This window comes from Culex pipiens, chromosome 3 (assembly GCF_016801865.2).
Source record: "Culex pipiens pallens isolate TS chromosome 3, TS_CPP_V2, whole genome shotgun sequence".
Classification (NCBI taxonomy): Eukaryota; Metazoa; Arthropoda; class Insecta; order Diptera; family Culicidae; genus Culex; species Culex pipiens.
In genome coordinates, this window is record NC_068939.1 from 44,669,526 (window position 1) to 44,684,519 (window position 14,994).

The 14,994-nt window shown below is 37.5% G+C and overlaps 1 protein-coding gene across 1 annotated transcript; it reads right to left on the bottom strand.

Moving 5' to 3' along the window:
• Positions 1–4,521: 4,521 nt before the first annotated feature.
• Positions 4,522–14,936, bottom strand: LOC120429150 (28S ribosomal protein S35, mitochondrial). The gene is made up of 3 exons (XM_039594355.2): positions 14,689–14,936; positions 14,547–14,631; positions 4,522–5,359 (listed from the first exon to the last, which is right to left on the bottom strand). Exons 1-3 carry the CDS (start codon positions 14,816–14,818, stop codon positions 4,576–4,578), a joined length of 999 nt encoding a protein of 332 aa, XP_039450289.1. The 5' UTR covers positions 14,819–14,936; the 3' UTR covers positions 4,522–4,575.
• Positions 14,937–14,994: the final 58 nt, after the last annotated feature.

Genomic DNA, 14,994 nt, shown 5'->3' on the forward strand with positions numbered 1-14,994 from the left:
TTAAACAACTGAAAAAAATGTAAAATAAATTCCAAATTTTAGCTTAATCTTTTTTAAAATTTATCAAAACACGTAGTCGATAGCAAAATCAATTTAAAGTAAGAGTAAGACTTAAACAATTTGGATGTCCATGACTAAAAGAATGATTTTTAGCGCGTTGTCTACAACTTTTCCAAAGACACGAAATCGATTTTCGAGCAATTCTATACAAAATCGGTCTTTATTCTTAAATTTTAATTTTTTGATTTTTTTAATCCGTCTGAAACCTTTTTTGGTGCCCAAGCCATTTTGCATAATTAGTTTGTCCATATAGTTTTCCATACAAATTTGGCAGCAATGAAAATTAAAAAAATCTGTATCTTTTGAAGACATTTTTGGTCGATTTGGTGTCTTCGGCAAATTTGTAGGTATGGATAACGACTACACTGAAAAAATGATAAATGGTAATTTACTTTGCTGATTTTTAATTTCACTTTTTGTCACTAAAACATTATTTGCAAAAAAACACTATTTTTATTTTTTTTAAATTTTGCCAACTTTTCAGAAATTTTCAGAACGGGCAAAAAATCGTTATTTGAGTTATGAACTTTGAATCAATACTGATTAAAAAAATCGAAGTATTGACCGCAACTTAATTTCAATTTTATTTTTCGATGTAAAATCGAATTTGCAATCTAAAAGTACATTAGTATTTTATTAGTAAGTACAGTAGTATATTAGTTAGTATTTTTAGGTAACTTTTTTTTTAAATTAGTTGCAGTTATTAATTTAAAAAAATTAGTGTTCATGTTTGCCTAATTTTGAAAAAAATATATTTTTGAAATGCTGAGAAAATTCTTTGTTGCTAAGATATTGCCATGCAAAGATTTTAAAACAGAAAAATTGATGGTTACTACCAAAACAACCCATAATTTTCTTATGTCGATATCTCAGCAACTAATGATGCGATTTTCAATGTTTATAAATAAAACTTTCGTGAAATTTTCCGATCTTTTCGAAATCAATATTTTCAAAAAAAAAATAAGACTAACATTTCAAAAGGTCGTAATATTGAATGTTTGTCCCTGTCTTTGATTCTTGTATGGAGAAAAAAATTAAACAGCTCGACTTTTTTGGACACACTAAATCATTGGAATCAATCATGCTTAATTAAAAAGAAAAGTTGCTTTAGTTTGGATTTTTATGAATGTTTGGAATAAAATAAATATTAACTAGGAGCTTTCATAACTAGATATTTTCCTTAAAATAAAATGAAAATATTTTCCTGAAACAAAACTTTTCTATTTAATTAATTTCGATTTTAAGAAAATATTTTAAAGCGCATTTAAATTAAATCATGAATGCTGTTTATATATCAAAATAGCTTAAATTCTTAAAGCATATTTATTCTGGATGCAATTAATGGCACTGCAATTCCATAATTTTGAATACATATGTTTTACTAAGTTGCTTGTTTTGTTGAGAGTATTTTTTACTTTCTGTACCATTTCAATAAATTGTTATACTGTTATTATTTACCTTAAACTTAATGATATCATACTTTTTTCACACTTTTAAGTGAATTTCTGTTTTTTTATATATTATTAAATTGGGTTTAATGGTGTTACAGCACCTACACAAACTAAAATGTTTTCTGTTTGACCCAATGTCACCCCCTCTAAAGGGTGAGTTTGAGTTAATTTTAAAACGATTGGCATTTATGAACGGTGTGATTATACTAGCCATATTCTGGGAAAATGTTGGTAAATTCAGGAGCATTCCCCAACAATATTTATTTCGATATAATTTGAAATGTTTTTATTGTGTTAAAATAACAACAGTAATATCGTTCTTTGACTTAAAGTCACCACCACTGACGGTACATCATTGGTGCATAAACATTTTTGAAATCTATATTTATTTTGTTTTTTTTTTTAAGATTTTTCACCTGGGAGGAAAAAGCCACGTGGCCATATAGGGGGGGGGGGGGGGTGGCGTGAAACCACGAAAAACCATGGGGGGAGGGGGGTCAAAAATTCTCCAAAAAAAGGCCACGTGGTTTATGCACGACCCCTAAGGTGTTCATATAAGTTCGGGAAAAAATATCAAATGCAATTGAACTCTCAAACTACCGCATATGAGGTGAAAGCTTTGCCACCATACATGGCCCTGTAAAAAAACATAAATCTGCGGTCTTCACAACTATTTGCCCTGCTGACGACGTTGTGGGTCGTTTGCGGGACGTGGCATACGTTTTCCCTGCTGAAGTAACACTTAACTCAGTAAACTGTTACGTAAGCAGGGAAAACATTTTTGATTTGTCTGGGACTTCGCTTAAAAAAATGATTCTGGGACATCTGTTTGAAAAAAATATAAATTTCGAAAAAAATATAAATTTAATTGTTTTAAAATAAAATTCTAATACCAAGCGGGTAATGGTAAAGAAATATTTGCAAGGAAATCCAAATCTTTAAGATTTGTCCAACCAGAAAAGATGTGATATTGTTATTTCAAACAAAATATTTATTTGAGTTTACATTACAATCGTACTTTTATGAAAAGGTAGTAAAATGTGCTAGTGTTAAATTAAATAGATACCTACTCATTTATTTTTTAAATAGTTCTACATGACCTTAGCCTGTATAAAAAAAAAAAAAAAAAAAAAAAAAAAAAAAAAAAACAGAAAACTTGGTTATTGTGAAGTTAGCAAGGAAAATGCTCATCACAATAATAAGCCACGCCCCAATGATAGAATTCACTGCTGAAACACTTGAAGAACAGGAATGACTTAAAAATATTTTACACTTAAATTATTATTTTGGTTTGAAAACGCAGATTTTTGTGATCCATGACTATGAATTTTCTTCTTGCTCAGTAACTGATACGTTAGCAGGGAAAATATTTGTTCAGATTCGAAGGCATTGAAATAAGTTAAAAAAAACTAATTTAAATACATCAAAGCAAATATATTGTTAAAAAGATTGCATTTACGATAGAAAATTGTAGTTTGAAAAAATCCTATTTACGTTAGCAGGGAAATTTCACTTTCCCTGCTGTCTTCACAATTTTTTTCCCTGCTGACGATGTGAAGTGAGCAAGGAAATTGGATTTCAATGACGCCATCTGGTGGCCAATACGGGAACTAAAATTTTCCCTGCTAACGTTTCCCTGCTCAAGTAACATCAGTATTTCCGAGAATTCAAACATATAATTAATAATTATATATTTATTTCCACTCTTATCGAAAATTTTACCAGTTTAAACCGAAGCACAAAAACATTATGTTTGGCAAGTTTTTAACTATTTTGTTAAATACATACAATGTCAAGTTCGATAATTGCCAATTTTACTGAGATATCATCAAAGAAACCATTTGTTGAAACGTCCATAATAATTATTTATTTTTGTTTATAAAAAAAATAACACTGAAATAAACATTTATTTAACCCAATCCAATCACTGTGGCGCGCCCTTCTTCTGCGACTTGTGCAACCCATCCAACACACCGTCCAGCTCATCGTAAAACCCATCATCCACCAACCGGGACAGCCCCGCCGACGACCCATCGCGAGCCCTCACCACCGGCAGCCTAATCTTATCCACGACCCCCAACACTGCATTGATCAAGCTTATTATAAACGACAGCGTCGCCACCAAAATCAACGGATTCAGCAGGTTCAACCCGGCCAAACTGTACCCGTGACCATTGGTCGAGGTCACCGTAATCGGGTGGTGATGATGATCCGGCAGGTCGCCGTTTCCGCCACCATTCCCACCTCCGCCGTGATGATGCCAATCCCCATAGCTGTCGAAGTAATGCCCCGAGCGGTAGTCGTCGCTGCTGCTGCTCGCCATCGGAACCATCTTGTCGGAATCGGCGTCCACGTGCGGTGTCTTCTTCGGGAACAGCAAGTCCTGCTCGAACGCGACTCGCTTGTGCTTCCAGCCTTTGCCGAACAGCTTGTTTAGCCAGTTTGATTGGTTGAAGTTCTTTCTGGTGATGAACTCCGAGCCGGGACGTTTGGACCTCAGCGGTGGCGATGCTCCGACCAGTTGGTAGCGTTCGTCGTCGTCAGAAATCATGTTGATGGCGTCTTCTTCGTTTTGGTGACGATCGAACAGGGGGGATTCTAGCTGGTATTCACTTCCTGGAATGGTTCGTCCTGCTGCTACTCCATCGTTGAACTTTTCCTTTGAATAACTAGTCGAGAGATTCACAATTACGCTCGGGAGCAGTCCCAGAATGAACAGGATCGTACGGTAATCACTGGCGTAGGTGAACATGGTGACGATTTGGCCGTTACATGCACTGTGATCTTGGCACGTTTCTGCAGTGACTTATAAAGGAAGGTTCAGCCGAAGGTTGGCGCGCGCCAAGTTCAAGGGTTGGTGCACATGTCACTCAAACTGGGAGACGCGCTTTATGTTCTTGACGCTTATTGTGCAAGATGAAAAGAATTGAAGCGGTTTCACTTTCTTTCTAGGCTGGTTATTTAAGACTTTTACTGGAAATGTGATATTGAACCAACAAAAAATCAACAGTTAATTAGCACGTTTTGTATTTCCTAACTTGAACAATTCTACCGTCCGAACCGCTCACTTGCTCAACCCGAGCAACGCCAGCGTCTGTTCCTTATACTTTTGCACGTTGTACTCGTTCTCACCCTCGTTGAACAACTGCTCCACAACTCCAGCATAAGCCGCCGGAGCCTCCTCCTTACCCTCTCCCTCCTTCTTCCCCCAGTTCAAGATACCTTCCGCACTAACCTTGGCCCGATTCCGCCCAAACTCGTACAACTCCATATCCGCTTCGGACTTACTGTCCTCCCACGGTTCCGTCACATTCGACTCGTGATACAACGCCGTCAACAAGTACATCGCATAGTCATAGTTCTGCTGCTTCAACGGACACCGATCCGTGACCAGCGTCAACACCCCACTCTCCGCACAGTACCGCTCCCCAACCAGGCGCAAAAACTTATCCTTCGCGTGCCTGTCCAACCCGAGCGTGTCCACCCGCAGCTGCACCGTCACGATCCGCGACAGCGGATTCCGGATCGTCGGCAACGCGTGGCAATAATCCGACGTCACCACCTCGACCGGAAAGCTCGCCCGCATCCGCTCCTCCGTCTCCAGCCCCTTCGGCCAGGGCGTGCAGAACTGCTTCAACGCTTCGCACTGCTTCTTGATGACCGGCGGCGTCAGGTGCAGAAAGTTGGGGATCTTCATCAGCTCGGCGTTGGCGAACTTGCCCGGCGGGATTTGGTACTTTTTCGACACGTAGCCCTGGCGCAGCGGCAGCGGAACGGACGCCGGGACGAACGATTTGGGGCCGGGCCAGACGGCGCCCCAGTCCTGGTCGGTGGCCATCTGTTGGGATCTGGAAAGAGGTGAAAAAATATGGGGTTCGGTTTAAAACATTTTCTTCTTTTAATGTGTTTAATTCTATACAATTTTGTTAAAAAAAGATATTTTTAATTTTGTACGATATGATGTCTAGAGTTTTTTTTAAAGATCCTATTATAATAAATACCCAGACGGAAAAGGGGGGCGCCTGGCGGGCGTTTTGTTTTGGGCGCTGCACTTAGCTACCCGGTCGGAAAAAAATCTGGTAAATTTGAGTGTCTGGCGCAGGCGGACGTTTGTCGTGCAGTTCAGACACACCTGGCACATTTCTTTTAGCCAGGTTTTGCGTGACGCCCGACGAATCTGGCGAAAATCTGGCGGGATAACTCACAGCTGTCTGGCACAAAAACCAATCGGTTCAATCGGTTGAACCGTGCACGACCGGTTTGTTGCATATTCGCCAGAATTCTGGCAACATTCTTGGGCCAGTCGGGGGGAAAATCTGCCAGACGTCTTGCGTAGCTACCCACTCGGAAAATAATCTGGTAAATTTGAGTGTCTGGCGCTGGCGGACGTTTGTCGTGCAGTTCAGACACACTTGGCACACTTATCCTAGACAAGTTTTGCGTAACGCCAGATGAATCTGGCGAAAATCGGGCAGAATTTCAGCCAGCTGTCTGGCAACAAAATCAACCGGTTCAATCGGTTGAACTGTGCCCGACCGGTTTGTGTCATATTCGCCAGAAATCATGGCAGAATTCTTGGGCAAATCTGGGGAAAATTCTGCCAGATGGCTGGCGCAAGCCCCCAGACGAACGCCAGAAATGCGTCCGCCATTTCCGACCGGGTAAGTGCAGCGCCCAAGACAAAACGCCCGCCAGGCGCCCCCCTTTTCCGTCTGGGTACGCAAGACGTCTGGCAGATTAGCTTATTGGACCCTTTCAAAAAAAATTCTAGATATGGGAAATATACTCATTTTAAGCCTAAAAAGCGGTCGTGTTTGAATGATGCTGGATAATCTGGAGTGTTCCTTGAAATTTACTAAATCCAAGTACACCAACGAGTAGAGCAACTTTTTTGTGAACATTTCTGTTTATTTTCACTTTTATTAAAAGTAATGCTATTCCTTTTACAAGCAATTAAAAAAAATGTTTCCCAAATGCATTCTAATCAGTCGAGTGCATTGGGCCACGCCCATTTTTCTATTTTCAGCTTAGTTTTTTTTTTCTTCCAGCGCTCTTTTGGGTCTGCTTAGTGCTGCCAAAATTGATGAAATTTCAAGCGAACACTCACGAAAATTTAGCATTTATAGAGAAAATTTCCTAGCATCACTGGCTCACTCCAACATGCGCTGCTGGTGGTGTTGGTGGCCACCCTTAGTTCTTTATTTGCCTTCTCTCTCGCTCGGTTTTCTTCAGCCTTTGATTGGAATGGGTCGTCAAAAGTCAAACGTCAAAAAACTTGGCGCGTTTGTTTTTTTATGGCGCTTGCTAATTATTTACATGTTTCGGAATTATTTTTCAAGTGAGTGACAAACTAATGTGCAAAAGAACATGTTGCCGGTAGTTGGAAGCAATTTTATATCTTAAGCGCTTTGAAATCGTTAGCGTAAGTGAAAAGATAGTGATGGCGACTTTCGTTAAGCAGTTAAGCTCTGTGTGTGCCACCAAAACGATTAGAATTAGTCTCGCAAAATAAAAATTATGATCAAAAGTGCATTAAATTTGATCTGTTTTGCCAGTAAATGGCATAAATTTGCGTGCTTACTTGAGGCGGTGCTGTTGCTGGTAAGTTTAAAGCCTAAATAGTATTTTTGGAGCTTTATTCGAACATCAAACTCTTCATATGACGAAGATAGGTGTTTGTTTAGAAAGGGTATATTTCCCCTATCAACATCGTCAACAACAACATCAAACAAAATGTCTGAATAAATTTAAAAACATTTAACTACAATAATGGAAACGTTCAAAACAGCATTTAAAGTTTTTGTACCTCAATATCTCAATAGGAAATGAGCAAGCAAGTTTCTCAAATGATCTACAAAATATGTTGTTTAAATGGTGCAAAATCCGCAAATTGGATAGAGTTAGGAGCACCAAACATGTGAGAATTTCCTCTAGCTAAAAAAATAAGGAGTACACAAACCTAAAGGACCGAATTTAATTTTTTAAACAATTCAAGATTATTGTTTAGATTACAGAATAGCAACTTTTGAATAGAAAAACATGCTATTTTTTACAAGAAAATTTTTCAAGGGATAGAACAAAATATTTTTCACGCAAATTTGTTTCCGACTTTTTTATAAAAAAAAATCACAAATTCCCGACTCTTTGCTGATTTTGGCGAATTACCTACTTTTATCGACTTTCCCGATTTTCCTAACTGAGTGGCAACCCCTGAAAATTGGATTTCTTTTCGTATACGACCGATTCTTTCGTGACGGGACAACGTTTGTACGCATATTTTTTCAGTTTTTTGCTGATAACTTTAAAATCTGTGGGAAAATTTGGAAAGTACATTATATTTCCAATAAGATTCACTCCTGCAAACATTTAAAAACACAAAGTTTGAGTCAAGTGAGATACAAATGTAGCGTGACGGGACAACATCGTAAAATTGGATCATTTTAATTTTTATACACAAAAGTGAAGAACTCTGCTCTCCTAGTGAGTTTTTGAAAAAACCTTTTTCTACAGTTGTTTCTAAAATGAAAAACGAAGATTTTGCTTCCTGGATCACCCAATTTCATAAAATTTTGTTGATTTGACAGGTACTTCTTTCCGTGACGGGACAACGCAGATATTTTGCAAAAGGGGGTTTTGCTCGCGTTGTCCCGTCACGAAATGAAGCAATGGAGCACTTCCATTCGAGCAGTTTTTGTTTTTTCTACAATGTATTTCTTATGGAGCGAACTGTCAAAAACTGCTCGACTGCGGGTGCTCCATTGGGAAAATCGAGCCAAACATTTCATTAGGGCACAAAAGCAAAAACCGCGATTCGAGAAAATCGCTTGCAAAAAATGGACAACTTGTTTCAATTCCTATTTAAAAAATAAGCATGACTGATGGTATTTTTACTGATGATTCGATAAAACACACCATTATCCTCAACTCTGCTTTACTGCTTCTTAATTTATGTTGATTTTCGCAATAAAACTCATAATTTTAAAAAATCTCGTTATTAGGCCCTTTTAGCTTTCCAACTGCTGTTCATAATGGGCCCTTTCTAAATGCAATTTCGAAGAGAACTAAAAGGGCACTAAAGCGCTGTCACCGGATTGTTGTTTTGAATGATGTTTATGGGCCCTTTTGTTTAGTTAGAAATAATGAGGAATTCAGTGGAAATTTTGATAATTGGTGAAGTTTTATGATCGAATGGAGCAGATAAGGTATGTGAAACATTAAAATTCTTCAAAAGTGTACTGAACAGCAGCCGCGGGCCGTATTTAATATTGTATTTCGACGAAGTTTTTTTTCTGCAGAAACCCTTGGTGAAACGTTAACCAAACTTTGTTTTGAAGAGAATTAGTGTTAAGAATGTATGAAAAGTTCACTTTATAACATAGAAAGTTCCTTAACCACGAAAAACTAACGAAAAAGAAAAGGGCACAATTGAACTTTTTTTCTGGTTTGGAGTGAACATTGTTATGTGCCCTTTTGTTTTTTTGATTTTTTCAATAGGAAATTGTTTGCCATCAATCTGATTCTTGGAGGGCATGTAGGGAGTGTACTTTGGAGTGGAATAGTGGAATAATCCCGAATGTTTACTTTTTGGTTTTGTGCCCTAATGAAATGTTTGGCTCGAAATCTCTACTGACTAGTCAACTTTAACTAATGGAGCACCCGCAGTCGAGCAGTTTTTGACAGTTCGCTCCATAAGAAATACATTGTAGAAAAAAGCAAAAACTGCTCGAATGGAAATGCTCCATTTGGAGTCGCTGAGCTAGAATATGACTCCTAGACTGCCGTTCTACGCATAATTCGAGCCAAACATTTCATTAGGGCACAAAACCAAAACGTAAACATTCGGGATTATTCCACTATTCCATTCATTAGTACACTCCCTACATGCCCTCCAAGAATCAGATTGATAACAAACAATTTCCTATTGAAAAAATCAAAACCACAAAAGGGCCCATAACAATGTTCACTCCGAACCAGAAAAAAAGTTCAATTGTGCCCTTTTATTTTTCGTTAGTTTTTCGTAGTTGAGGAACTTTCTATGATATAAAGTGAACTTTTCATACATTCTTAACACTAATTCACTTCAAAACAACGTTTGGTTTACGTTTCACCAAGGATTTCTGCAGAAAAAAACTTCGTCGAAACGCAATATTTAATACGGTCCGATGCTGTTCAGTGCACTTTTGAAGAATTTTTATGTTTCACATGCCTTATTCTCACCATTCGATCACAAAACATCACTAATTAACATAATGTTCCCTGAATTCCTCATTATTTCTAACTGAACAAAAGGTCCCATAAACATCATTCAAAACAACAATCCGGTGACAGCGCTTTAGTGCCCTTTTAGTTCTCTTCGAAATTGCATTTAGAAAGGGCCCATTATGAACAGCAGTTGGAAAGCTAAAAGGGCCTAATAACGAGATTTTTTAAAATTATGAGTTTTATTGTGAAAATCAACATAAATTAAGAAGCAGTAAAGCAGAGTTGAGGATAATGATGTGTTTTATCGAATCATCAGTAAAAATACCATCAGTCAAGCTTATTTTTTAAATAGGAATTGAAACAAGTTGTCCATTTTTTGCAAGCGATTTTCTCGAATCGCGGTTTTTGCTTTTGTGCCCTAATGAAATGTTTGGCTCGAATTGTCCCATGTCATTTTTGGACGATTTTGACTTTTTGACATTTTTATGTTTAGTTTGTCGTATACTTTTAGAAAAACACATAAAATCTAGTACTTTGTTCGGAAACTCATCAAAAACAATACCAAGTCTGTTTGTCCCATCGTTACACTTCTACGCATAATTGTCCCACCATGTATTTTCTTACACGGAATCATTAGTTTCACTAAGCATTATGCCTTGATTACCTATTGTATAGCAAGAGGATCATAAATAAGAGTGATAAAATACTAACTGGGGCGATTAGGGACACATAGGACGGATAGGAACCCACGGGACAATTATGCGTAGAAACAAAGAAATCGATCGAAAAATTTCAAAGGCGATTTCTCAGTTGCATTTTTTTTAAGATGGGACAATTATGCGTAGAACGGCAGTAGAGTACTGCAAAGTATTCAGGGAATGTGCAATCCAAAGTGGGTCTCGTGGCGCAGGGGTAGCGGCTTCGGCTGCCGATCCCGATGATGCTATGAGACGCGGGTTCGATTCCCGCCTTATCCACTGAGCTTCTATCGGATGGTGAAGTAAAACGTCGGTCCCGGTTTCTCCTGTCTCGTCAGAGGCGCTGGAGCAGAAATCCCACGTTAGAGGAAGGCCATGCCCCGGGGGGCGTAGTGCCAATAGTTTCGTTTTTGCAATCCAAAATGAGCCCTAGAATATTCCAAAATACTCAGGGAATGTGCAATCCAAGATGGCGGCCAATATGGCGAAGCTAGAAAATTTGATTTTTTTTTCAAGTTTGTAACAGGCAATCAACGGGTCAAATTTAATTAATTTGGGGTCGCTGAACTCGAATATGAGCCATATAATACTCCAAAGTACTTAGCGAATGTGCAATCTAAGATGGCGGCCTATATGGCGATGCTAAAAAATTGAATTGCATTCCCTGAGTACTTATTTGTTTATTTGTCACCGTATTTGGCATTATGCCGCACAGACTGTTCTATGGACTTTAGAATATTCTAAAGATTGTATTCAAGTTCAGCATCCCCAAATCAATTGTTACATTTCTGTATAAAAATTTCCAATATTCTAGGTTCGCCATCTTGGCCGCCATATTGGATTGCACATTCCCTGAGTACTTTTTAGTTTCATATGGCTCATATTCGAGTTCAGCGATCCCAAATTAGTTGAATTTGACTAGTAGATTGAACTTAAAAATCCTTTTATTATGGTTTTTCCATTCAGCCACCATATTGGACGCCATCTTGAATATCTCGCTTCCCATTGAGACTCAGGAAAATCAACAGGTAAATTTGGTCGATTTAGTCTAGATCGATCAAAAACTGGCCTGTTACACGATTTGCTTCTAGACACAACAAATGAGCACCTTTTTTTGAATTCGTGTCTTGGCCAAAAAATTGGCGTGACGGGACAACGCAAACTTGCGTCAGTCGTAACTGTGGTTCCTTTTGGCCAAATTTTCGATTTCTAATAAGCATTTTAAAGGGGTTTTCGAGTACGAAGAGAATCCAAAATATGATGCAAATCCGATTTCACGAATTATTGGAAATTAAACAATTGTCATTTATCGTGACGGGACAACGCTTCCATATACCCCCTTTTTAAATGTCCTATATAATTTTATAACTACAGAATCTGCTTTTGTCAATAAGAGGGCTTATAAAAGAGTCATTTTACTATAAAATTCCGTTGGAATGATTAAATATCTGCATTCCATCCATGAATTTTAGCAATTATTTAAAAAAAGTAGGGAAAATTAAAAATTTCCAGCGTTTATACATTTTACAACTTCTGCTCACAGATATGTTAAGAATAGGAACTTTGGTGTGGAATTATGTTTTTTGAGTGGTTCAAATAGTTGGAAAACATGGAAAATTATCAGAACCATCCAAAGTTCAACTTGAAAAATGACTGCTTGGTAAACAAGTGCTAAGAATCGGTCATACCTGTTGTTTTTAAAGGTCCTTATCATTATCTACAACTTTGCCGAAGTCACCAAATCGATCGGAAATGTTTTCCCAAGATTTATATTTTCAAATATTCACATCTAATCCAATCTTATTTAACACAAACGCATCCAGTCCGATAAAAGCAAACCAAACCAGTGAGCCCCGATGCTCCTTTTGACGAAGAGAAAATTTAAGAAAATAAAACTTCAGCCCTAAAATAGGCACGTTTACAATAAAATGGTAGCTTTAGTTAATAAAAAACATTTGTAAAAGGAGCCGGGGGGGGCGGGGGGGGTGGCAGAATGGTCCACCTAAGTAAAATGTACCGAAAATCATAGAAAAACATACAAATTTATGAATCCAGTGTAGTAGGCTTATGCTTTGGAATGTGCCCTTCAATGTTGTATACTTGGTTGATGAAATTTTTTTAATTGAAACTATTTTTGAGCCACTTAAAAAAAAAGTTTTTACGACTAACTTTCCAGGGTACGGGGCAGAATGGACCACCCTGCGGGGCAGAATGGGCCACCTTGGAAAACAAGCCATTTCTCCTAACACAACTTTGAAGGGTAATAAGAAATGACTTGAGGGACCTTTCCAACATAGTTTCCATGAAGTTTGACCACTTTTATAAAAATAGTGAAATAATACATTTAATAAAAATTTCATAACTTTTGATTGTTTTTATAAGGCAGGATAAGGGTGGTCCATTCTGCCCCCAAGTGGATTTTAATTTAACACTTCTACCACCAAGCCTCTAAATGATTTGAAGGTTCCATTGTTGTTTGATTACCTTGGTAGTAAAATCTAGTAACATTATAAGCATTGAAAAAAAATTCAAACAATTCAACTTTTCAGAAAGCTTATTTGAAAACCTCGAAATAAATAACATTTGCGTTGTTTTGTCAATAATTTACATTTTCGCTCACAATTCGAAAAATACAATGAATTCAAACATCGTTTTCGATGTGGTGATGTTTTTTGACGTCCATTCTGCCCCCTGGTCCATTCTGCCCCCTCTGCCCCTATGTGTAAAAATACAGAAAGGCAAATCGTAGCCACATTGAAATTTAGGGCAGTTGAAAATGGTTTTGATTTGATAAAAAATTTGAAACACTAGAAGGGACCATCCATAAACCACGTGGACACTATTTTTGGAAATCTCAGACCTCTACCAGTATTTGATTTCTTATACTTTTTACATCTGAGCAATTCTCTATGAAGTCGGTTTTTTTTTTATTTTTGTATTTTTTTAATCCGGCTGAAACTTTTTTGGTGCCTTCGGTATGCCCAAAGAAGCCATTTTGCATCATTAGTTTGTTCATATAATTTTCCATACAAATTTGGTTGCTGTCCATACAAAAATGATGCATGAAAATTCCAAAATCTGTATCTTTTGAAGGAATTTTTTGGTCGATTTGGTTTCTTCGGCAAAGTTGTAGTAATGGATAACGCTACACTGAAAAAAATATACACGGTATTTTAACTGATTTTTAATTTCACTTTTTGTCATTTAAACTTGATTTCCAAAGAAATAACACACCTTTTTCGAGCTATCCAGATTTTTAAGCGAAGATGGCGTTCGAATGTTGAACGTCCGAAATGTCAAAATCGTGCAAGACCACCAACATTAGAAAAAAAATGCGGCTGTCATGCCATGGCACACTTTTTTCGTAACGTTGGTACCACTGCGTGATTTTGACATTTCGGGCGTTCACCATTCGAACGCCATTTTCGCTTAAAAAACTGGATAACGTTTTAGGGTTTTTTTAAAAATACTTTTGAAAAGATGAGAAAATCCTCTATATTTTGCTTTTCAAAAATATTTTTTCAAAATTGGCAAACATGACCACTAATTGAAAAAAAAAAAAATAACAGCGATTATTTAAAAAAACAGGAAGGCAAAAAATGGCTATAACTTGCAAACGGTACCTTTTATCAAAATTTCACTAAAGTTTTTTTTGATTGCAAATTTGATTTCGAAAAATGTTTGCGACTAATATATATATATATATATATATATATATATTTTTTTTTTTGAAAAAATCTGTATTGATACAAAAAATTCTAACTCGGTCAAAGATTTTTTGCCCGTTCTGGAAATTTCTGAAAAGTTGGCATTTAAGGTCCCCTAAAATATATCAGAAAATAATAAAAAATATACCTACGACTTTGCCGAAGACACAAAATCGGACAAAAAATTCCTTCAGAAGATACAGATTTTTTAATTTTCGTATACTATTTCTGTAAGGGCAGCTGCCAAATTTGTATGGAAAATTATATGGACAAACTTATGGTGCAAAACGGCTTCTTTGGGCATAACAAAGGCTCCAAAAAAGTTTCAGCCGGATCAAAAAATACAAAAAAATCGAATGACCGAAATCTCAAATGATTGCTCATCTACCAAAAAATACATTTTTTTTTTTATTACCAAAAAAACTTACCTCGGTGGCGGCACTTCAGTTTTGTTCATTTTACGTCGTGCGACCCGCTGGGCTCGAACTTGTTTAAAATTCAGCACTCGAAATTCTACAAAAAAAACTTTTTCAATCAAAACTAATCATCAACCAAAATCCTCATCCCTACCTTCGTCGTCGACATGCTTGCTGCTGGTGTCCAGTTCCTGTTGGGTCGACTGAAACCGGCATCCAGCGACCCGCACCGACGTTAGCTGCACCACCGGTCGACTTCCGGCAAACCTCACAAACAGTGCCATCCTATTTTAATCCGGAACAATCGTAAAAAAAGCGTGCAAAATTCCAGAAAATCTTCCAATGTTTTGATCCCGCACAACTTTTACATCACGACCGCACACACCGCTGAACGAGCGCGAACTGTCACCGGGGGAACCCTACAACGTTCACTTTTGACAGCCGCGGATGCGCCGCAGCT